Source organism: Coenobita brevimanus, chromosome 57 (assembly GCF_032717465.1).
Source record: "Coenobita brevimanus isolate Jiangsu-jjx chromosome 57, ASM3271746v2, whole genome shotgun sequence".
Lineage (NCBI taxonomy): Eukaryota > Metazoa > Arthropoda > Malacostraca > Decapoda > Coenobitidae > Coenobita > Coenobita brevimanus.
In genome coordinates this window covers 22,225,998-22,251,175 of record NC_137010.1, presented here as the reverse complement: position 1 = coordinate 22,251,175, position 25,178 = coordinate 22,225,998, and the positions used below count along the sequence as shown (strand labels likewise).

The window sequence follows — 25,178 nt, the reverse complement described above, 5'->3', positions numbered from 1 at the left end:
CACAGGAGTTGCCATTTACTTTTTGCCCCAGAAATTCACCTGGTAGAGGTGGAAACACAAGCAAAGACAGACAACTCTCCCATAGGAGTTCTATGTATTTGTGGTGGGTGTATTAGGGAGGGATTTAAATGATCATGTAGGGGAAGCAGCTCAAGGTTATCAAGGAATACATAGGGGATGTGCATATGGTACAAGAGATGAGGAAGAGGAAAGGATACTCGAGTTTGGGGAGACAATGAACATGATTGTGTGCAACACACATTTTAGGAAAAGAAAGAGTAGGTTGATTACGTATGAGTCTGGGGGAAATAGCAGCCAGATAGACTATTTCCTGGTCAGGAGGACTGATAGGAGGTTAGTGAGGGATGTTAAAGTTATTGGGAGTGAGGGGTGTGTGCAGCAATACAAGTTATTGATATGCGACATGGTGCTTAGGGGGCAGATGATGAAAAGAGGACCTATGCACCTAGGAGGAAAATATGGAAGTTGAAAAACCAAGCAGTAAGGGATACCTTCTGGAGCAAGATAAGGAGAGTGGTGGTTGAACATGAAGACGTGGATGGATGTATTAATGGACAGTATACAGAGCCCTCAAGACCAACCTCTTGAGAGTTACTGATCCAGTATGTGGATGGACAAGAGGCCCACCAAGACATAAATTGACATGGTGGAGGGATAAAGGTGTAGAAGCTGCAGTTAAGAAGAAAAGAAGCCTTTTCTGGGAATGTAAGTAGAGTGGTAACAAAGGGGAATACTTTGCTGCCATCTGTAAGGCTAAAAAAGAGGTTTACAGGGCAGTGTCTGAGTCACAGAGACTATTACTTGATAACCTAAGTCATATGAAAGGGAAGACTGTGATTTTTAAGGTGGCAAATCAGATGAAGAGGGAGAACAAGGATATCATAGGTGAGCAGTGTGTGAAGAATGATGAAGGAAGGGTAGTGGCAAACAGTGGGGATATTAAAGACGCATGGAGAAAGCATTACAGCCGGTTGTTGAACGAGGAGTTTGACTGGGACAGGGAAGGTTTGGAGTCAGCAAATCCATTGTTTGGCCCTTGGCCTTTGATTGATGCTGCAATTGTGAGCAGGGCAATAGACAGGATGCAGGTTGGGAAGGCAGCAGGTGTGTCTGGGTTGACTGCTGAAATGAAAGCTTCAGGAGGTATAGGAGTGAGGTTAGTCACTGGCCTGATAAATACGATTATATGTGAGTGTGTTGTCCCAGATGATTGGCTGAAGAATGTAATTGTAAATGTGTACAAGGGGAAGGGTGATGTCCTGGAAAGAGGAAATTATAGAGACATACAGCTTTTAGACCAGATAATGAAGGTAATGGAGAGAGTTCTAGAATGTGTGATTAGAGAAAGAGTGAATATTGATGAGATGCAGTTTGGGTTTATGCCAGGCAAAGGGACAACTGATGCCATATTTATTGTTCAGCAGGTTCAGGAAAAATATATAGAAAAAAAAAAAAGGGAACTGTACTTTGTTTTTGTTGATTTGGAGAAGACCTTTGACAGAGTTCCTACAGAGTTCGTGAAGTGGGCAATGAGAAAGCTTGGGATCGAGAAGTGGCTGGTTAGGGTGGTTATGGCCGTGTATGTGGGTGCTCACACCCAGGTAAGGGTTAATGGAGATTTGAGTGAGGAGTTTTCCGTGAATGTTGGTGTGCATCAGTGGTCAGTCTTGAGCCCCTTGTTGTTTATCATGGTACTTGAAGCCCTCTCACATGACTCCGAAACTGACTCTAGTGGAAGATGTATGCTGATGATTTGGTGTTGATTGCAGAAAATGAAAAGGAGGCAGAGGAAAGATTTAGGAAGTGGAGAGATGGTATGGGGCACAAGGACTTAAGAGTAAATGCAGATAAAACAAAAGTGATGGTATCTAGGGCTGGGGATGGTAATGTCAAAGAAGTGGGAGAGTGGCCATGTGCGATTTGTCACAAGGGTGCAAGAAGTAATTCCATCTTGTGCAATGTTTGTGATAGGTGGGTTCATAAGAGATGTAGCGGTATTATAGGTAGGCTGCAAGATAACGCTGATTTCATATGTGCGGTGTGTCAGGGAGAGATGTGGATATTGCCAGGCGTGAAAGGATTGAACTTGCTGGTGAGTCTCTTGAGTGCGTGGAAGAGTTTTGTTATTTGAGAGACATGTTATGTGCTGGAGGTGGGGCAGGAGCTAGATCAGTGACTAAAGTGAGGAGTGGTTGGAAGAAGTTCAGAGAGCTGTTGCCTCTCCTGACATTGAGAGGACTCTCCCTCCGTGCTAAGGGACCTTTGTATGCAGCATATGTTAGGAGTTTAATGTTGTATAGTAGTGAGTCCTGGGCAGTGAAGGAAGTGGATATTTGCAGGCTCAAGTGTACAGCAATTGCAATGGTTAGGTGGATGTGCAATGCATCCTTGAGTGCAAGGCCTGGGGGTGCTAGGTTTACGATGGAAGATTTGAGAATTATGATGGGACTGGAGTGTAATGGTGTTGTGATGAAAAGAGGTAGATTGAGATGGTTTGGGCATGTGGAGGGGATGGAGGATCATAATTGAGTGCATAAAGTAAGAAGTGTTAATGCTGGGGGTAGGGTAGCGAGAGTTAGACCGAAAAAGACCTGTGATGAGGTCATTGAGTGCGACTTCAGGGTTAAGGGACTAAATATGGAAGGTGCCAGAAATCGAGCAGCATGGAGAGCTGCCTTTAGGTGACCAAGGTTAATGTATGCAAGCATGTTGGAGCCATCAAAAATGAAAACAATGATCTGTACGTTTCACTTCCGAATAACATTTCATATTTTCTGAGCTTTCAGGTGACAAAAATTGTGAAGTGTGTAAATAGTAATCCAAAAGTTCTGAATGTGGCACCACTGCAAGGTTATATAAGCATCCTTCCTCTCTCCCAGGAGGAGGATGGTGGTCTGCAGGAATAGATCAACTTCAGCATACAGTCCACTGGGTTCACATTCAGATGAATCAGGGACTACAACTACTACTATAGTCGCGGCGCTTGACTCTGAGGTTGTCATTATCATACCCTGGCAACCTACCATTCAAAAGTGCGTCCGATTTCTTATCATATTATGCACGAATCAAATTATTATGCATGAATATATTATACACGAATATGATTATTCAAGAACATATTATACACGAATCACATGCGTCTCATATAATACACGAAATCAAACGTACTTTTGAATGGTAGTTGCCAGGGCATGATAATAACAACCTCAGAGTCGCACGCTGCGACTATAGTATGGTGTAGCTGCTGTAGCATATCTTTAGCGATAGATATCCTCATTATGATCTACACATTACAGTCCTGAATGACAATGCTTTTGTTAGCTTAGATATGACAAAAATTTAGTGATGTGTTGTGAACAATGGTAGAAAAACACAGAGCTGCTCAAACAGCTGACTGATCACTGGGCTGGAACTGGATTTGGTGGATGTTGACAGTGTTATGACATCACCATGTTTCATTCTCAATACTCTGGCTGCTTTGGTCTACAGTGGCAGTTTTCTGGTGTTCTGGGTGGTTATGGCCTTTAGGTAGATTGGTTATGGACTTCACTAATGTTAGGTAAAGTGTATGTAAGAGTCCCCTGGTTGGCCACCCAACGTATCAAACCAGTGATATAACTGTTTTAGTGTATGATGTATTGGTTCATGATAGTGTTTTTGGCAGCACAGTCTAGTCATATAGTGAGGGGTGCCTCTGTATTCTTCTATATACCTTGACTTACAACGGACATGTGTTTTCAGTTTTGGGACGTACATTATATCATGGATCCTTTATTTTTATTGGTTCAATACAAACTAAATATACAGTGGAATCGCCTAAATCGTGGTCCAGTGAGACTGTGCACATGCTGCGGTTTGAGAATTTTGTGATTTAGAAGTACTGAAACTAATCATGTGGGAAAAATTACTTACGAGTCATTTTGGAAAAGTTGCCCCCCTTACCCCCAAACTGACATCAAACTGGTCACCAGTGAACTCTAACAGCCTGGAAAAGAAATTGGTAAAGCATTTAATAGAAATGAATAATATTGTAAGATTCTTCAGACTATGACTGATGACATTGCTCGAATGGACGTGGAGGGGGGAGAGGTTCCTCCTTGCATCTAATTTCTGGGTATAAGTAACGTTGGTCTCTTCTTCCCCTTCCCCAAAGAAGTTGTCGGCTTAGAAGGGTTACGATCAGCCATGGTAAAACTGCACAGGCAGAGGGGGGGGGGGGAATCCTCATACGCCACACAAGAACCACATGCCAACAGAGAGGAGACAATGCAGGGGCCAGGCGGCCGGGCTCTCGCGCACGTGCCCTTCATGCTTGGTGTGGGAGGGAAGCACTATAATTGGCTTAGAGTAATTACTATGGTTGAGTATGATTGGTTTAGTAATTAATAGAGACCCTCTAGAGAGACTGAACAGCCCATATTTTCAGCTGCTTGTTGATTGGTCGACCGATGTAGTGGCATTTTGGTGCAAACACCTCACAGCCTGGGTGCTGCCTGAGCCAGCTGACTGCAGATTTGTCTAAAAATACATCTCGTCACCTGCTGTGATACATGATTGGTTGACAAATAAAGTAATGCTGTAATTTTGTTAACCCTCTTGCGCACAATAAGTTTCAGTAAGTTTTCCGGCGCACGACTTTACCTGGGAAGCCGCCCGGCCTGGCTGCCCGCACACGGCAAATAATACGTATTCTCTCCTTATTTTTGCCACCCAAACATCAATATACTGCCATGAAACCTATGTCATCTTATTCGTCGATGATTGCTCTAGCTGATAAGCACCACAAAAAAAACAGGAAAACACGAATAAAACAACATTAGGTGGCCGTGAATAAAATTTCGCTACATCACGTGCACTTCCCAACATCACCATTCAAGTGTTTTCCATCATACAGGAAAATGTGATTAGAAGTTTTGATAGAGAATGTCATCAGCTTTCTAAAGAGACAAATCCGGTGTTGATACGATTTGTAGTTTTCGAGAAATAGCCAAAAACTGAAAACCATTTTTGAAAAAAAATCAAGGAGCTCTAATATGGAAATTTTCTTGCAGATGTTATGTTTTTATTGCATAATATTATGCAGAATTTCACCAGCTTTCTAATGAGCACCTCTTGGTTTCCCTACACCTCATAGTTCTCGAGTAAATCGCCAAAAACTACTGGGAACTCACGTCCGTACGTCACTTTCGTGATGTGCTCACAGCATATGCAATATTCCCGCCTATGTAACAATGAATTCTTATCATAGATATTACATTGTTATGTCGTGTACATACGTAGAATTTACTGCTCTTTATCATGGTTCTTATAGGAAATCGATACGTCCAATAGTTTTCGAGTAATTGGCCGACAAAGTGAGATTACTCCTCCGAGCGCTTTCAACTTACCGAAAGTCTGTTCCCCCCAACTTTTCCAACAGAAAATGCTCCCAGAGGCTTATATTTTGCAAATGAACATACGTAGAATTTACTGCTCTTTATCATGTTTCTTACGGGAAATCAATACGTCCAATAGTTTTGGAGTAATTGGACGACAAACGTTGAATACTCTTCCCCACCCGCACGCAAGATAAAAAACACTTTCACTACCTCGTCCACGGCTACATATTTTTGCTCGTTACGTTTTATTATTTTCTTTTTTTACTCAAAGTATACACATAAAATATCATAAGGTTTTTGATAGTGCTGTCAGAAACTCGACATGACCACTAGTCTTTTTGCCAGGTTCTGACAAAGAAGCTGAACTTTCTTCCATCTCATATGTGTGTATGTAAAAAACATTATTTATTTGTGTAAAAAATATTGAACTATAGTAATAGGTCAGTATACAGATCAACAAAATACGGATAACTCACTTCCTCCAGAGGTGTTGAGATGCTGGCAGTAGCTTGAAGATGAGGAGTTATGTAGTGTGTGAGCGTGTGCATGTGTGGGTGAGCGTGTGCGTGTGTGGGTGAGCGTGTGCGTGTGGGTGAGCGTGTGGGTGTGGGTGAGTGTGTGTGCATGTGTGTGTGTGTCTGTGGCTGCGGCGTATTTTCTTCTCTCCATGCGATACATTTGCCTAAAACACATGCGATGCACACAATAGATTTCTCCACGAACATTCGCTGCACAACATACGTATGTATATGTAGCTGTGGCATATTTCTTGTCTCTGACACTTGCACTTTGTTTTAGCAAAGGCAGTGGATGCATGAAATATTTCTCTGTGAACACTCACTACGACTCTATTGTATTGGCACACACCACACTCCTTCACGAACACCCACAGCATGTTTGACGTATATTTCACACAATTCCATACACATTTTCACTATCAGAATCACAATAATTCCATCACTAAACACCTCTAATTCTTCCTTCCCGACTATAAAAACTGTATGTGATGCCTGCCCCATTCCACACTATGGTACCATAATTTCACCAAGCCAGCCACAATATCTTTCACACAAAATACTTTTTAGGCATTGGCTTCATTATATACGTACTTGTAATCACGCCATGGGCCTTGGGGAGGGCGAGAGGCGAAACCCCGCAACAGTGAACACGCAAATCGGCTCGTAGGCCTAACGATTCATAATGGACACAATTCCTTTTCGTTACATATATCTATGTTCCATCGACAGTATCACATACAGATATGCTCATAAATATTGCATTATCACACTGAGTCCATAGGGGCTTCGGCTCAGGAAGAAGGGGGAGAATTAGTAGGAGTTTAAAGGGACTGAAGACAATGCAACTCACCGCCTGGCTGCTTGGAAGAGACTGAGGTATACTGCTACGTGCTGGGCCCAATGAGGCAGCTCAGTGTTGCCAATGCCTTACCATTGGAAAGCGCTATACTCGCTACAATTCGTCAAAATTTGACGTGATTTCGCCAGAAACTTAATTTTTGGCTAATTTTTTTGTGCTTAGGAACGCGATTCGAGTGACTGAACAAATTGGGAAAATCCACGTCACGCGAATCATGTGACTGTGCCTGAGAGGGTTAATTTGAGCTACTGAAGATTTCCATTTTAATCCTCATCTCCACATATGTAAACACCAAGATAATTGCCAAATTATGATGCTGACAAACCAAGATGTTTGTAGCAGCAAATTGGCAGGGGGTGTTGTATTTTTTTTATTGGAGCTTTTTGCCCATATTAATGGTTTGATTATGCTGGATTTGGGTGCAGTAACACCGATACTTCTTTTGTTTACTTTTCCAACTCCCTTGTGATCCACCGAAGGAAATTGTGGGATATTGCTGGGCAAGTTTTATTTGGCCTGCAACCACATGGGGAGCTAAACTTAGATAATATCCCAATGGAAACCAATTTTCCACAAATATGGATATCAAGAAGAACAGCAGTCTTTACATTCAACCAAAACTCCATCAAAGCTAAAAACCATTGGCAAAATAAGTAAACACTGCTAGTGTCAATCGATCTGGCATCGTCTGGCAACTCGCCCAAGATCTTTGTATGGTTCAGAATTAGTCTACCTGACACAGAGGGGAAAATCTTATTTTTATACAGCTTTACTTATTAACCCATTAAAGACAGGTGTCTGCATATGCTGTCTGAGGGGAATAGGGTCTAAAAGATGGGTGACTGCAAATGCTGTCCAAGGGTACTAGGATCAAAAGATGGGTGTCCACATATGTGATCATACCCTCCACACACCCCTACACCAGCCCCACTCACCCCTCCCCCCCTACCACCACACCCACACACCACTCCCCACCCCGACCCCCCTGCAGTCCCCCACTATCCTCACCCTTCCACCCCCAAACCTCCACGGTCCCCCCATCTCTCCACAGTCCCCCCAATCCCCCCACTGCCCCCTACCACCCCTGAACTCCACCATCCCACCACCCCCACTCCCCCACCCCAACTGCCACCACCCACCTCCATACCCCCTGACTACCCCCCATCCCCCTAACCACCCCCCACTTACCCATAACCCCCACTACCTCCTATCCCCCAACCACCCCCACTCACCCACAACCCCTCCACCACCCCCACACCCTATCCCCCACCACTTACCCCCACCATCCCAACCCCTAACCCCCTAACCTCCCACCCACCACCCCCACTGCCACCCCCACCCTATATCCACCCCCCACCCCTCTGCTTACCACCTCATGTCCCTCCCCACCTTCCTCTTCCCACCCCCCACCCCTACCTCTCCCAACCACCCAGCCCACCCCCCCTACACCACCCCACAACCCCTCCCACCCCGCACCACCACCACCCACAAACCCCCAACCATATCGTTCCCACCGATACCAAAATTACCCAGTGAATAATTATTCATCATTAGATGTTAATAAGAACATATATATAGTCATGTTGGCAGTGTAAAAAAAATAATGATAATAAAATAAAACCTGGAAAGAGTGGATCAGTTGGAGCATTCAGGCACCTCCCAGCTGCCACTTGTCAATGTCTGATCACTGATGCATGTGGTCGTGTCTTATCATCACATTTTATAGTTATCATGTAGTATCTTCTTTGATTTCGGCTTGTGTCATCAAGCATACACCCATACCCCGATTTCTGATGCATCGATAACCAAAGATTCACTAGACCGAACAAAAGATATAGGGGAACATTCTCATAAACCAAACAGTCTGAACAACCGTCGCCTCGCTAGTCCAACACCCCACCTCTCCCTAGGCTTGAAACGAGGCTTTCCCAGTCCTCCCGTCCTCCCTCCATCCCCTTTCTTCTCCCCCCTCCCCATCCCTCCTCCATCCCCCACACCACACTTAGCACTGCCAAGCATGTCCCTCCCTATCCCCCTGCCCTCCCCCACCCCTGCTTGTCTCCCGTGTGTGTGTGTGTGTGTGTGTGTGTGGTGTGTGTGTGTGTGTGTGTGTGTGAGTGAGTGAGTGAGCGAGTGAGACTGGGAGGGGGGAGTAATAGGACAGTTTGGCTTTCTTGTCTCCTTCTCTATCCCCCTGCCCCCCCCCCCACCTCTGCTTTGTGTACTTCCAGCTGCCTGCCTGGCTGTCATTGTCAGTTACCCTGAAGCATCTCACCTACCTTCTGCATGTGATATTTGATGTCTTATTTTTGTAGCAATATTATTGTTTATGAGGATAATAACATTACCTATGGTGCTTCTGTGTCAGTCTCTATTGATTGAGTAAGGTATATGAGAGTTTGGGTTTGGGACTGGAACGCATCTCTGGCTTTCTTCTGTATCTTATTGGGAAAATTGCTTCGATATCCGACATACTCACTGACCAAACACTCCCACCATTACATGACACTGCCGGATATGGAGCTTTAGGCGTACAATACTTACTTTCATTTTTTTCTTTTTTCTCTCTTGTTAAAGTGGTTATTATCCACTGGGTTAGGATCATTTGTCCTGGTTCATGTCCAGTAACATGTATACATTTTGTTGTAAAAGAGTGAATGCACAGCTGTTCACTTGATGTCTTTATTACACTCAGTTTAAATGTTATATTGCCTGTAATTAATGTAATGTGTGATATACAGTGCTGATTTTCAGATGTTGTTATGGGAGGGGCTCGATCAGAACTGAGTCATAATTTCTAACATAAAGGATACCCAGAATGCAAACGGCTCATACCTGCGCAACCATTCACACAGTGTCTTCATTTAACTCAGTTTAAAAAGTGTTATGTTGTCTATAAATACAGTAATGTGTGATATATGGTGCTGCTCTTCACATGCCTTTTTGGTGGGAGCTAGATTGGGACTGAGTCACAAAAGAAGGGACACACACAATGCACATAGCTGGTTTGTGTACTGTTTTTTAACTCAGTCTCTTTATATATCTCTATTCCACTCATGTTTAATGTTACTGTTTATAGTGTGTGATATGCGACACTGCCCTTTGTGTTGTTTTGGTAGGGCTGCATCAGGACTGAGAGCCTACATCCTCGACCTGTGTGAAGACTCGTCCTTGACCATGTGAAAGCTGACACATTACACACCGTCATTTCTTTACTTCAGTAAATTTAAATGGTGAAATTTTGATGTAAATACAGTACAAGCACTATATGATTCGAATTTAAATCATTTCCTAACTTGTATAATGTAAATCTGCATTGTCACAAAAAGAGCCATTGTAGTTTGAGGATTTACTGTACTTTTATTGCCTCATCAGGAAGACAGGGGCCTGGGGTTTGGCTACTCACTGAAGACATTGATGCATGAATAACTATAGTCGTGGCGCTTGGATCTGAGGTTGTCGTTATCGTACCTTGGCAACCTACCTGTCAACAGTGTGTCCAATTTCGTATCATATTGTACACGAATCATATTATTATTATTATTATTATTATTATTATTATTATATGGGAGAGAGATAGTAGTAGAATGGATGTGGAAGACGTGCAGATTGGCCTGGGAAGAAGGTAGAGTCCCAGAGGATTGGAAGTCAGGTATAATTATTCCCTTATACTGTACAAAGGAAAAGGGGAAAAAGAAGTGTGTGGTAATCATACGGGCATCTGTCTTCTTAGTGTAATAGGAAAAGTGTATGGTAGGATACTTGCTGACAAAGTTAGGGAAATAACAGAGGAATTAGTTGGAGAAGAACAGAGAGGTTTTAGGAAGGGCAGGGGTTGTGTAGATCAGATATTCATTCTTAGATCTTTTGTAGAAAAGTTTCTAGAGAAGGGAAAAAGTTGTATGCAGCCTTCATGGATTTGGAGAAAGCATATGACAGGATGGATAAACAAGGATTGTGGAAAGTATGAAGAATATATGGAGTAGATGGGAAGTTGTTGAATGCTGCAAAGAGTATGTATGAGGGTGCTAAGGCTGCAGTGCATGTGGATAGTGAACTGAGTGAATTTTTCTACTTAAAGGTTGGATTGAAACAGGAATGTGTCATGTCTCCATGGTTGTTCACTCTGTATATGGATGGGGTTATAAAAGAGATACAAGGTAGGGCAGTGGATGTTAGAGTGTCCCTTAATGAGAGATGGCAGTGTTTGGAAACTCCCTGTACTGTTGTTTGCAGATGATATTGTTGTTAAGTGAAGATGAAGGGGAGCTGCAAGGCATGGTGGATGAGTTTGGGAGAGTGTGTAAGGAATGGAATCTAAAGGTGAATATAGGGAAGAGTAAAGTTATGGTCTTCGAGAGAAGTGAAGTCAGTGAATGTACAGTGAGGTTGGATGAGGAGGAAATGGAAAATATGAGTGTTTTTAAGTACTTGGGTAGTGTGATGAGTAAGGATGGAAGTTTAGAGGGTGAAGTGCTTGAAAGGGTACAACAAGGGCGAGAGGTTGCCGGTTCCTTGAAAGCAGTGATAAGAAACAGGGAAGTGAGCGTGGAAGTGAAAAAGTTACTACCTGACAGTAGTGCGATACCATATCTAATGTATGGAAGTGAAGCTTGGACCTTGTTGATGGGACACAAGTCAAGAGTGAGAGCAGTGGAAATGAGTTATTTGAGAGGGGCATGTGAAGTCACATGGAGAGACAGACTGACAAATGAGGAAGTGAAGGAGAGTTGTGGTGTGGATTTGGATGTGATTGGAAGCATTAGGAGAAACACACTGAGGTGGTTTGACGATGTGGAGAGGATGGAGAGTGAGAGACTGATGAGGAGAGTGTATGTGAGTGAGGTGGAGGGGGGGGAGTGGGAGGGGGAGGCCAAAGATGAGATGGAGGAATGGAGTGGAAAGGTATACACAAAATCGGAAGTGCAGTTGAGGAGTAGGTTGCCAGGGTACAATAATGACAACCTCAGAATCGTACACTGCAACTATAGTCATTCATCCCAGAATGGCATTATGTGAATAGAAAACCCCAGCCACATCTTTGGCTTAACCCTTTCTGTACCACATCCAGTTGAAGCCCATTAACTTACAAGACCATCAGGCATTTAGATTGACTGAGTAACTCATCCACTTAGAGTCATCATCATCATAATCCAGTACCAAATTGTCCCATATAAACCGAAGCGTAGGGGCTCAGAGCTAGGCTACTCATTTCCAAAATATAAGGCAAATCTGACCAGCCTCAATCGCCTGAGTGGCATTATGAGAGCAAGAAACTCCAACCACCCCTAAGGTGGAAGTCCTTATAGGCTCTGTCCAGTTGGAGTGCCATGACCGACTAGAATGCCAGGTGTCATTTAGCTATATAGTTATCACCCAGCTTGGTAAATTACTTCCTGGATTACAGGAAACCATTAGGCTTGTCATACAGTGTAGTCACCTGGAAATGGAGAGAGAGAGAGAGAGAGAGCACTACATTGAGTGGATGATAGGCACCCACACCTACCACACCCTTCTAGTTAGGTGACTTTTTATATTTTTTAAGTCTTGCTATCTCCAAGTGATTTTGTTCAGTTGAGGGAGGACCTCTGACTCCAAAGGTATTAATGAAAGCTATAGGTAATCCTTCTATTTGAAAAAGTTTATGCCAAGGTAAATAGCATCATCAAGAGGCTGCAAGAATAAGATATAAAGTACACAGTCAGATATGAAGGTTTAACCATGTGTCGCATTTTCCAGATCCAAGAAATAACACATATGAAGGAGTAACCTCTTTTCACATTTTCCAGATCCAAGAAATCAAGCTGCCATTCAAGATCAATGTTGACCATTTGCGCCGTCGGCCTTGTGAGCAGGGACCACCACCCCACTTACCAGATCTCTCTCAGCCCCCACCCCCTGTCCTCGATGGGGCCAGGACTGCCACATCCACAACCTCATCTTCTCTCCTGCCTCTCCCATCCACTCTGCCTCCACTTGGATTTGATAGGTGGGTTGGAAAGTCTAGAATGAGTGGATGACAGTGTGGGAGATATATACGAGGTGCTATCCAAAGGTTTTGAGACTGATGTTATAATGCTGAATTTGCTTCTTTTACCGTGGCTGTGACACTAGGTGCTACTGCCCGCATTTCTGATGAGTCAGTGCATGAAGAGCCACGAGGCTGAGTGGACATGTGCTGGTGTTGTGTGTGTTTGTCTGTTGTTGTGCACATGACATCTGGTGATTTTTTAACCCATGGATTGCACAGTTATCTCTTTTTATCCCACCCCATGGTACGCAAAAAATTATTATTTTTTTATTATAAACTTGAAGATAAACATCCAGGGCATCATCTGGTGAAAAAAAAAAATCTCTCTCTCTCTCCGTCTTTGTGTAGCCATGTGTAAGTTTACGTAGGGGTGGAGGTGCCTACTGTGGCGGGAACTTTTGTGAGAAATTTTTGAACTCGGCACAGCCTGAGCTGTGCCGCAGTGAGACACTTCCCAGCCAGAGCTGTGGCTCGCAATCCACGGGTTAAATGAATCAGAACATGGAACAGCGAGTGTGCATCAAATTCTGTGCAAAACTCAGGAAAAGTGCAACAGAAACCCTGGAAATGATTTGGCAAGGGTTCAGTGATCAGTCTTGTAGAAGGTGTTCTGATAACATGCGAGGTTCATAGTGGGTTGAACATCATTTGAAAATTACAAATGCACAGGAAGGCCTTCAACCAGCACAACTGAAAATGTTGCAGAAGATTTTGCAGCTGGTCTGGGATGATTGACGTCGGACATTTGTGGGAAAGTTGAGATCAGTTTTTTGACAATTGCATGAGGCTGTGGGAAGGTGCCACCCCAAACTGTGGGGCAACAAAAATTGGCTGCTTCGTCATGACAGTGCTAGAGTCACTCCTCACTCCACACTTGACAGTTTTTGGCCAAGAACAACATGGCAATTGTCCCTAGCCACTTTATTCACCATATTTGGCCCCCTGTGACTTGTTTTTTTTTCTCCCAAAACGAAAACCAAACAGAAAGAGCATCGTTTCAACATAATTGAGGACATTTAGACAGAATTGCAGGTGGTGCTGGACGGGTTAAGACATAAGGACTTCAGGGAGCATTCCAGCAATGGAGGAGGTGCTGGGACTGTTGTATTAATGTACAAGGGAACTACTATAAGGGTGATGGCAGCCAGTAGGAGTTAAAGTGAATTTAAAATTTTTTATACAATTAGTCTCAGAACTTTTGGATAGCACCTTGTATACAAATACTGTATCCCTCTTTTTCTAATGATAATTCACTTAACCCTCTTGGGAACCATAAATTTTCAATAAGTTTCTGGGACACGAGCAGAGTGGAGAACCCATCTATGGCTGCTTCCACGCATGCCCAAAGAAAAACATTTCTATGGCCAAATTGGTATCAATTGTTTTCCATCATCTTAGCTGCTGTTTGTACTATAAGGTAAGCAAATAAAAACAAACAAAAATGATGAGTAAAAGTACAGAAATGCAGTGAGAACAAACTTGTTCAGGAGTAAAAATAGCTTCAAATAAGTTCCCAGTATCCTAGTGTAAAGTGCAAGAGCAAAGCACATGTTTAGATGTTGAATTTCACGAGCTTTCTCGAGGTGTTTTTTGAATTTCGATATGACCAATAGCTTTTGAGTAAATCACCAAAAACTAAGGAAATAGCCAAAAATGTATGATTTGTTTATTTTTTCTTATAATATTATTGAACCTGTAGCCAACATATGTGTAAGTTATGTACTTGTATGTAAATTTTGTACACCCTCCCCTGTAACCCACCCAGGTTTGCCACACTTACTGCTAAAACTTAATTTTTGGTGAATATTTTTGTCCAGAATGGTGCAAATTGTGTCACTGGTTACTCTTCAGCCCAACATTGATATGATGCAATTTGCATCATCGATCCCGAGAGGGTTGAATATGCTTTAACAGTAAAAATTTTTAACACCTTCAGTATGAAAAATTTATTTTAACAATACAGTACAGTCTCCATGCAACACAAGATAGGTTATGCTGACTCTCATGCTAAATCAAGTTCATGCTAAAATGTGACACATACTGTATATACAGTACATATTAAGCTGTGTGGTAGGTTCTGGGATACCCACAATTTTCCAAAAAAAATATACGGTATACAGAGTTCTGTAATTATCAGTATGCCTGCCTTGGACACTTACAGCATCGTGTTTACATACGATCTTGCCAACTGCACACGTCAGTGCACTGTTACCTGAGCTAACCAAGATATTTTTTCCCCAAGATCCTCCATAATTTTAACCGCCCAGGAATGCCACTAAGCCTAACCTTGAAAGCCCACAATACTAACCAGGCAGAAACTTCTAATCAAATCATCCCATGAAAAATTGCTTCCCAGCATCGCATGTTTTTTCGAAAATCTGCATTTAGTCATAAAAAACTACAGTGGAATCTCAAATTTCGACAGTTTAGAATTCGATGAGTCAAATTTTGATGCATTTGGAGTGGTCTGCCTACCTTACTTTTCAATGCAGTCGTGTATTTCAATGCTCTCAGGGCCAGACTCCAACCAAAACAAGCAAAGATAATATTTTGATGCAAACCAAAATGCTAGAAGTGAAGGAAAATTGTAAGAAAAAGTATGAGCCTAACCTAATGTAGTATGTGACATGTGTTCTCAGGGCCAGACTCCAACCAAAACAAGCAAAGATAACACTTTTGATGCTAACCAAAATGCTAGAAGTGAAGGAAAATTATAAGAAAAAGTATGAGCCTAACCTAATATTGTATGTGACGTGTCAAGAAGAGAATGAAAATCAGCATCATTTATTCATACAGTATATGAAACATACGATGATATGGTTCCGAGACAATTCACCGTCAAATCAATTCGCCGTTAGATAATTCCTCATCAAAACATGGACAATTTCCTGTCAGGACAATTCGCACCCTGGACGATTCCTTGTCATTCTATAAATATACTTACAGTATTATTACTTAATCAATACTTTAATTACTCGAAGATATAACGAGAAATTAAAGGAAGAGAATTAATAGTAGAAATACTAAAACAAAATGAATTACAGGTGGTAACAAATACAGTAGGCAGAATACTGAAATGAAGAGAAGTACGGTAATTATGAATATAAGGAGCAAACAGAAATGAACAATAGAGACAGAAAAAAAATAGTCATGTTGTTTAAGGACAAGAGCTCCTGGATGGGAGTAGGCACCAACAACAACAAGCCATGTGCAAGGCAATGCTCTGTTGTTGGCGGCCATCTTGTGACTGTCCTTCCAGCAGCCAGCCCTCTACAGCCAAGTGCTGCACTTTCAACCTGTACCTTCCACATGTGTACATGCATTTCACTGCAATTTAGTTGTACGTATATTCTTTGTATTTTCATTGCAACTTACCTGTTTCAAGATGGCAAGCAAGAGTGGTTCTTCGGGTAGCAGTGGTAATGGATGAGAGCAGCCTGGCATTTTTAAATCTTCGCAGCCAAAGGAGAAATGGCAATACAGGAAAGGGCAGAAATACACCAAGTATACACTTGCTGACAGTATGGCAATACAGTGCAGAACTACAGTTACTTAACCACAGTTATACTGTAGTTCATAAAGTTTACAGGGGGTGTGGGCAAAAAATCATTATTTTAGGTAGTTAGGTTTGGAGGCCCCGGACCCAAACTAATTTTTTCCATAAGAAGTTTAGTTTAAATTTGGATGATCTGAATTTTGCGTTGATTTTTAGGTACATATGCCCATTGAAATTTGAAATTCCACTGTAATTGTGCAAAGTGAAACTTTTTTTGAAATTATCTTTAGTTATCTACAGTAAAGGAAACATTACAGTGAAATTGTCATCATGGAGTTACTGCATAGAACTTCTGTGGTATATGTGAATGCGGTATTGTATCCTGAATAATGAACAGGTCAATGAAATATTATAAATTTGTATGATAACATATTTCACAAGAACTGAGTTCATATACTTAGCTTCTTATGGCAACACATAAACTAAGTCAAATTTTCTAACCCTGAGTATGTCGGCTTGTATCGATCAAAGGTCACTTTTCACACTCGTTGCACGAAATTGAGTTTTAGTGCTCCCTCATATTTAACCTCTTTAGTTTTTATCACTTTCCAACTAAGAGCCTGTTAACATTGTAAACACACCCAACTCATTTTCTTTGATATTCCGAATGCTACTCTCTGGTTCACATTAAGCTCCCACGTTACATGCTGCTTCATCCAATAGTTTTCCTTTTTCCTTGGGAATAAATACTTTTCCTGTGTCTGTAGCTTTTTCATTGCAAGGAGAAGCACGTCTTGGATGCTTAGGCATCACAACTGATTAGTTTGGAACTGCATGGTCAAGAGTTCTGGGATAAAATGAGTGAAAAAAAGGAAAAAAAATTTGCTTCTCGATACAATAGTTGGCACAACATTGAGGTTGTATATACAGGCATACCCCACTGTATTATCAACTACTATACAATATCCACCATAGCGATGTAAAAAAATAAACACCCTTCCTTGCCTATCGATGGCCAGTCCCCAATTATCTGATGGGTTGTTTTGAACTGTGCCTGCTTTGCAACCACCAGTGCCCCACAGGATGACAGGCCTTGTTTACATGTGTAGAACCGATTGCACTTCGCAACTTTGGTGTGCCATCTCTGTCTTGTAGCATGGGGTCCTGCTTTCCACACTGTCCTTCTCATTGTGTCTGCAGCCGAGTGAAGACCTCCCTGGTGCTTGACCTGTGCTACATCATGTTACCTCACCTCATCTTGCGTTACAACGTATCATTGTTCAATGCTCATTATAACACTGATCACTAGCACTGCAGTGCTAGTGATCAGTGTAATGATTTTGTATGTAATTTTTGGCATAAATAAGGAAATCATGTTTGGCAAAGTGTTCCACGTGGTGGTGCTAGTGGTGATAGCGGTGCCAAGCATGGTTCCAAGCATCCCTCTGAAGTTGCCAGTGGTGATGGGAAGGCTAACCGGCAACATAAAAGCGCATCAATGGAAGTTATCATCATCATCATCATTATCATCATCATCATCATCATCATCATCATCATCAAGGCCTCCTTTCCCACCCTAGGGCAGGGTGAGGAGTAGCAGTGCCTGGACAGCCCAAGTTTGCCCAGTCCAGTGGGCCACACTTCCATTCACTCATCATTCCATCCCCTGGAATCATGGCTCTGTCTGATATGCCAAAACTTTCACCACATTTGTTGACTATAAAAATTTGCTGTCTTTTCCAGAATTCCATTATATTTTTTACTAAATATTTGTGTTTAAGTTGATTTAATTATATTAATATGTTTGTCATGGGTCGGGTGAACGCTGTCATGTTTTGGTACAAGTTAAGTATGTTTTTTTTTCCAGACTTATTTTTGATGATTTTCAGAGTTTACTTTTGGGTTTAGGTGAGTTATAAAGTGCTTTTAGGCTTGGTTTACATTGTTTCAAACCTGTTGGGGAGGTTAGGTGAGCTAGAAACTTTTGGGGGGGCTCACTTAGGTAGGTTTTGGACTTGGTTGGGGTGGGATCTCAAGGCTTTCCAATGCATCCCCATACTTTCTGTGTTATAACATCACTGATTAACGATACCTAGGCTCAATGGTGGGTTTATCAAATGCATCCTATTCTTCTAATGAGGACAGCTTATATATGTACATTACACACACACACACACACACACACACACACACACACACACACATGAAGGTAAAGTAATTGTAGCCAATTTGTACATGCCACCCAGATCAAACACATGGGAAAGAGATGAATATGAGGACCTGGCAGAGAGTACAATTCAGAGTTTAAGATCATTACTACATAAAATGGAAGAGAAATCGGAAAGAATTATACTAACTGGGGATTTCAATACAAATATAAATTGGAATACTCTAGATATAATTAGCTAAGAAAGCTGTTGGGACCAAAAGCTCCTGGATCTCGTACAAGAGTTCTTTCTAACGCAACATGAGAGGGAAACCACCAGAAAAAGAGGACTTGATGTACCTTCAGTGCTGGATCTAATATTTACTTGGCAAGAAAATGATACTGACAGTTTAATATATCACCCTCCACTCGGCAAAAGCGATCATGCAGTACTAAATTATAACTTCAGGGTGGCATATGACATAGTAAACAGCAATGACAGTTACAAAAAGAGTCTAAACTATAAAAAGGGAAATTATCAAGACCTAAAGAAGTATTTCTTAAAAATTGATTGGGAAAATGAGCTTAGAGGACAAGATTTAAATGCTGTATACAAAAAATTCTGTGAATTTTATGAAATAGGAGTCCAGAAGTACATCCCACAGCACAAAGAAGCAGATAAGAAAATACAGAAATGGTTCAATACAGAATGTAAAAAATCAAAAGAAAGAAAAGATTTGTTATGGAATAAATACAGAAGACATAATAGTGAAAGGGCGTATAATAATTACAAACAGGCAAGAAACGATTATACAAGAATAAGGAGGGAAGCCCAAAAACAGTTTGAGAAGGATATAATAAATAAAAGTAGGGATCAACCAAAGCTGTTTTACAGCTATATTAGAAGCAAAACCAAAGTAAAAGATATAATACAATCAATTACGGACGAGGGAATCACTTATACACAAGAGAAAGATATTTGTGCAGCACTAAATAAGAATTTCCAATTAGTTTTTACAGAAGAAAAAAATTCTGAGAGGGACTATGTGGAACATGCATGTCCACACATACTACCAGATATACAAATAGCAGAAAAAGTAATACAGGAGGAGTTAAGTAGATTAGACAGAGGAAAAGCAAGTGGTCCTGATGAAATTTCATGTTGGGTGTTACGAGAATGTGCAAGATATTTGTGCAGCACTAAATAAGAATTTCCAATTAGTTTTTACAGAAGAAAAAAATTTTGAGAGGGACTATGTGGAACATGCATGTCCACACATACTACCAGATATACAAATAGCAGAAAAAGTAATACAGGAGGGGTTAAGTAGATTAGACAGAGGAAAAGCAAGTGGTCCTGATGAAATTTCATGTTGGGTGTTACGAGAATGTGCAAAGGAGTTAAGTAAACCATTATTTTTAATTTTCAAGAAATCCTTGAGTCAAGGTAAACTACCTGATATTTGGAAAAAAGCAAATATTGTCCCCTTATTCAAGAAAGGAAATAGACAAAATCCACTCAGCTACCGACCAGTATCACTGACCAGTGTTGTAAGCAAGGTATTAGAAAAGCTTATAAGAAAAGATTGGGTAAATCATATAGAAGAACACAGCATGATAACAGAAAGACAGTTTGGTTGCAGAAAAGGAAAATCATGTGTTACTAATCTGTTGAGCTACCATGACAGAGTAACAAACACAATACAAGAAAGGGAAGGATGGGTGGACAGTATCTATTTAGATTTCAAGAAAGCTTTTGACACAGTACCACACCAAAGACTTTTATGGAAACTGTACCATCAAGGAGGAATTCGAGGCAAACTGTTTTGTTGGATGCAAGACTTTCTCATAAAAAGAGAAATGAGAACAGTACTAAGAGGAAACTACTCATCATGGAAAGAAGTGACTAGTGGAGTACCACAGGGTTCAGTGCTGGCACCAATCATGTTTTTAGTGTATATAAATGATATAAACAGTAACACTGGAAATGAGAGCTATCTGAATATGTTTGCAGATGATGCAAAAATACAAAGGAGAATTACTAACACAGACTCTTCTAAAGAGCTACAAGAAGAATTAAATAAACTTCATGAATGGAGTAGTACATGGCAAATGGAATTCAATGTGGACAAGTGTCTTGTAATCAAGTTTGGTAAAAGTGGAAAAAGACCTGATTGGGAATATAAGTCAGGAAATAAAGCCCTATACATATCAGAAAGAGAGAAAGACCTAGGTGTGATTATCAATAACAGACTATCTCCGGCTGACCATATCAGCGAGAAGGTACGGAACATGTATACACTGCTTGCAAATATGAGAATAGCATTCACATACATAAATGAAGACATGCTAAGAAGGATAATAACATCATTCATTAGACCAACCCAGGAATATGCATCAGTAGTCTGGAGTCCTCATCTCAAAAAGCACATAGACAAGATTGAAAAAGTTCAAAGGGCCGCTACAAGATGGATACCAAGCTTAAGGGACCTAAGCTACAAAGAAAGACTAAGTAAACTGAATCTACCAACACTACAGGAGAGAAGGAAAAGAGGTGACATGATAATGCTATATAAGTGCGTATCAGGAAAGGAGAAAATAGACATAAATGATTACTTAACATATGGAGAAGCATCAGCGAGAGGACACTGCAAAAAACTGCATAAGAAGAGCGGTGATAAAGACGTAAGGAAATTCAGTTTCCCAAACAGAGCAATTGATCAATGGAATGCACTACCAAATGAAATAGTATGTGCCAAAACAATTCACAAATTTAAGGATATGTACGATAAATATGGTTTAAGACACGGGACAGTACGAGCTTGACTCATTCCTGTAAAGATACAATTAGGTAAGAACACACACACACACACACACACACACACACACACACACACACACACACACACACACACACGAGCAGCCGGAGAGAGAGGTCGTCCCAGGCATCGCTCCTAACCTTGAGTAGTTTCAGGAATTTTGTCTGTCCTGTCTCCTAGGGTCTTTCTTTAAATTTTAAAATAATGAAAGTTGGTAGACTACCAAAAATGTAAAGATTTGTTGGCAATAGTATACATGAATGTTTGTGGCTTATTCGGTAACAGCTGTTTAGGTACTTTACCGGTACGTTAAAGATGGCCGAAAATGTAAACAATGAGGGAATGGAATTTCAAGGATTTGATGCTAATACTAATGTCATGGACCTGGTGAAAACATTAATTATGAGGATTAGTGAACTCGAAAAAAAAGTAGAGAATCTAGTGATAAAGGATGTGTCAGGAAATACGGAAACCACCATACAGAGTCTAATCCAGTCCAACGAAACAGCCAATGAAGAGATTAAGAATTTGAAGAGGGAAAATGTTGAACTGAGGAGGAAACTTGAAGAGAGTACTAATAAAACGGAGAAGGTGAGTAATGTACTAGAAGAACACAAGGCAAAGTGGGCACACGTAGAAGAAGAACAGAAAGAAGTGGTCAGCTTAAGAGAGATCATCCAGGAAGAAAGGGAAATGAACAAGAAAGAAATGGAAGAAAATGTAGTGAAAATACTGAAGAAAAAAGAGAAAATAGTGAGAGAAACTGTAGAAAGGAACAGATGTGTGGTAGTATTTGGAAACAGGGAAGAGGAAGAAAAGGTTAGGTTCGCAAGACTCGAGAGAGACACGAACATGGTGAGAGGAATATTAGGCAAGATTGACCCCGAAGGAGACAAGTGGGTAAAAGAAATTGAGGAAGTAAGGAGGATAGGGCCTTATAAGAAAGGGGAAACAAGACCAATGAGAGTCAAGTTTACATCAGAAAGTGTAATAAATGAGATACTTAAAGTGACCTGGAAATTAAGCAAAGAGGCGGGGATGGAAAATATTATAATAAGAAAAGATCTGAATGAAGAAGAAAGAGAAGTTTTAAAATCATTAAAGGAAGAAGTAAAGGAAAAAAATGATAAGAGGACAGAGGAAGAACGTAATACTTTTTTTTTGGAGAGTATTGGATATGAAAGTAAGAAAATGGTATTTAAGGAAATAGAAGTGAAGGAAACTAGGGGGGATGGCTGTGAAAGATCGGAAGTTGAGGAAGTGGTACGGACAGAGAGTAGGAGAGAAGAGGGTATTAATAATGTCAAAAATAATTTGAAGGTGATATATACTAATGTTGATGGTTTCATATCGACAAGGATTGAAATTAATGATTTCTTGAGAGAACATGAACCTGATGTCATGTGCTTTGTAGAGACCAAATTAAGAGAAGATATTGATGTTCATTTGGGAGATGGTAAATACAAACTGTGGAGAAAAGACAGAAAAGAAAAAAAGGGAGGAGGAGTGATGATAGCAGTGAAGAACAACATAAATGTAGATACTGTGGAAATGGGAGAAGGCAGGGCTGAAGTGATATATATGAAATTAGAAACTGGAGAGAATGTTAAGAGAGATATGGCGGTAGTGTATGTTCCCCCAAAGACGAGAGCATGGAAGGATGACGAATACCATGAGATGTTGTCAGATATGGCTAGCTACTTGCAAAAAATAATTGAGAAAAGCAATAATATAATTTTGGTGGGTGACTTTAATTGTAAAGAGGTGAACTGGGAGGAATGGTACTCGGGAGGCGGCGATGATTCGTGGGGTACTGTCTTATTAAATATAATAATGAATAATGTGATGATGCAGTGGGTCAAAGATGAGACACGGTTTCGAGGTGAGGACACACCAGCAAGGTTAGATTTACTGTTCACCAAAGAACCCGATGTAATAGAATCATTGGAATATCTCTGTCCTTTGGGAAAAAGTGATCACGTGGTCATTGAGTTCCAGATGTTAATAGGAAACGTCGAGCCAAGAGACGAGCTTCATAGACAGGGAAGATACAACTTTGGGAAAGCAAATTTTACAGGATTGAGAAACTTTTTTGAAAAATGCAGATTGGAGAAAATTCAGAGAAACAAGAGAGATACAGAGGAAGTGGGATATCTTTCTAGACCTCTATAATTTGGGAGTGGAAAAATTTGTACCAAGAGTAAGAGGGAAAGAAAACAGGAAAAAGGAGTGGTTTAATAGAAGGTGTATGATAGCCAAAAAAGAGAGAGATAAGGCGTGGAACAATTGGAGAAAGAGAGGTAACGACAGAACAAAGGAAGAATATAAAAGAACAAGAAACGAATACACAAGAATACGTAGGGAAGAAGAAAGGAATTTTCAAAAAGGTATAATTGACAAATGCAAGGATGAACCCAAACTGTTTTATAGATTTGTTAATGGCAAACTGAAACAAAAGGAAGGAATCACCAAGCTGAAAGTAGATGGAGAGGTCTTTAAGGATGCGGCAATGCAAGCAGAAATAATGAACAAACGTTTCCAGTCAGTTTTCACTAAAGAAAAGAAGCTTGTGGAAGGGGAGGGAGTGATTAGAAATGTTCCGGTGATGAAAGATATAAAAGTGGAGGTGCAGGAAGTGTATAAATTACTGGAAACTCAAGATGTAAGGAAAGCCCCAGGACCTGATGGAATTTCTAATTGGGTACTGAAGGAATGCAGAGAACAACTGGCGGATAAAATTCACAGCTTAATTGTATGCTCACTGGAAGAGGGGAAAGTGCCAAAAGAATGGAAGAGGGCAAATGTGGTACCAATTTACAAGGGAGGAAACAGGGAAGAACCCCTGAATTATAGACCAGTGTCTCTAACCAGCATGGTCGCAAAATTATGTGAGAGAATCCTGAAAGACAGATGGATAAAATATCTGGAAGAGATGAATATTTTGGCTGAATGTCAGTTTGGATTCAGAAGTGGAAGGTCATGTGTTTCAAACTTGTTGAGCTTTTACTCAAGAGCGATTGATGTGGTACAGGAGAGAGATGGTTGGGTGGATTGTGTGTACTTAGACTTAAAGAAGGCCTTTGACAAGGTACCTCATAAGAGACTAATGTGGAAACTAGAATATATAGGAGGATTAAAGGGGAAACTTCTGGAATGGATGAGAGACTTTTTGAGAGACAGACAAATGAGGACAGTAATAAAGGAAAAGATGTCTGGATGGAGGGAAGTAACAAGTGGAGTCCCTCAAGGCTCAGTGTTGGCGCCAGTAATGTTCCTGATTTACGTAAATGATATGGTAGATGGAGTGAACAGTTATGCGAGTCTGTTTGCTGATGATGTAAAGATCTTGAGGAAGATAGAGGTTGAGGAGGATTGTAAAATACTGCAGGAGGATTTGGATAGGATACACAATTGGAGCCGGACGTGGGAAATGAAATTTAATGTAAAGAAATGTAAAATATTGGAAATGGGTAAAAGTAGCAGGAGACCATCACTGAATTATTTGTTGGGTAATGAATTAATCACAAAAAGGAGAGAAGAGAAAGATTTGGGAGTGCTGGTCCAAGATAGTTTGTCACCAGAAAAGCCCATTAACAAGATAGTTGGAGAGACTTATAAGCTCTTGACTAATATAAGAGTAGCATTTCATTATATGGATGAGGAAATGATGAAAAAATTGATAGTGGCCATGATCCGCCCCAGGTTAGAATATGCAGCGGTAGTGTGGTCCCCACACAAAAAGAAAGATATAAACAAGATTGAGAGAATACAAAGAACAGCAACCAAGATGGTCCCCAGTCTGACAGACCTGTCATACAGAGAGAGGCTGGAAAAACTGGATTTGCCTTCGTTAGAGGAAAGGAGAAAGAGGGGAGACATGATTGCGGTGTTCAGGACCATGGTGGGAGTA

The 25,178-nt window shown here is 40.9% G+C and overlaps 1 protein-coding gene across 1 annotated transcript in view; it reads left to right on the top strand.

Moving 5' to 3' along the window:
* Positions 1 to 25,178, top strand: part of LOC145401925 (uncharacterized) — a 443,277-nt gene that overhangs the window by 218,815 nt on the left and 199,284 nt on the right. Inside the window, exon 16 of the mRNA XM_080274030.1 lies at positions 12,566 to 12,765. Within this exon, the coding sequence (XP_080130156.1) occupies positions 12,566 to 12,765 (200 nt within the window). The remainder of the gene's footprint in view (positions 1 to 12,565; positions 12,766 to 25,178) is intronic.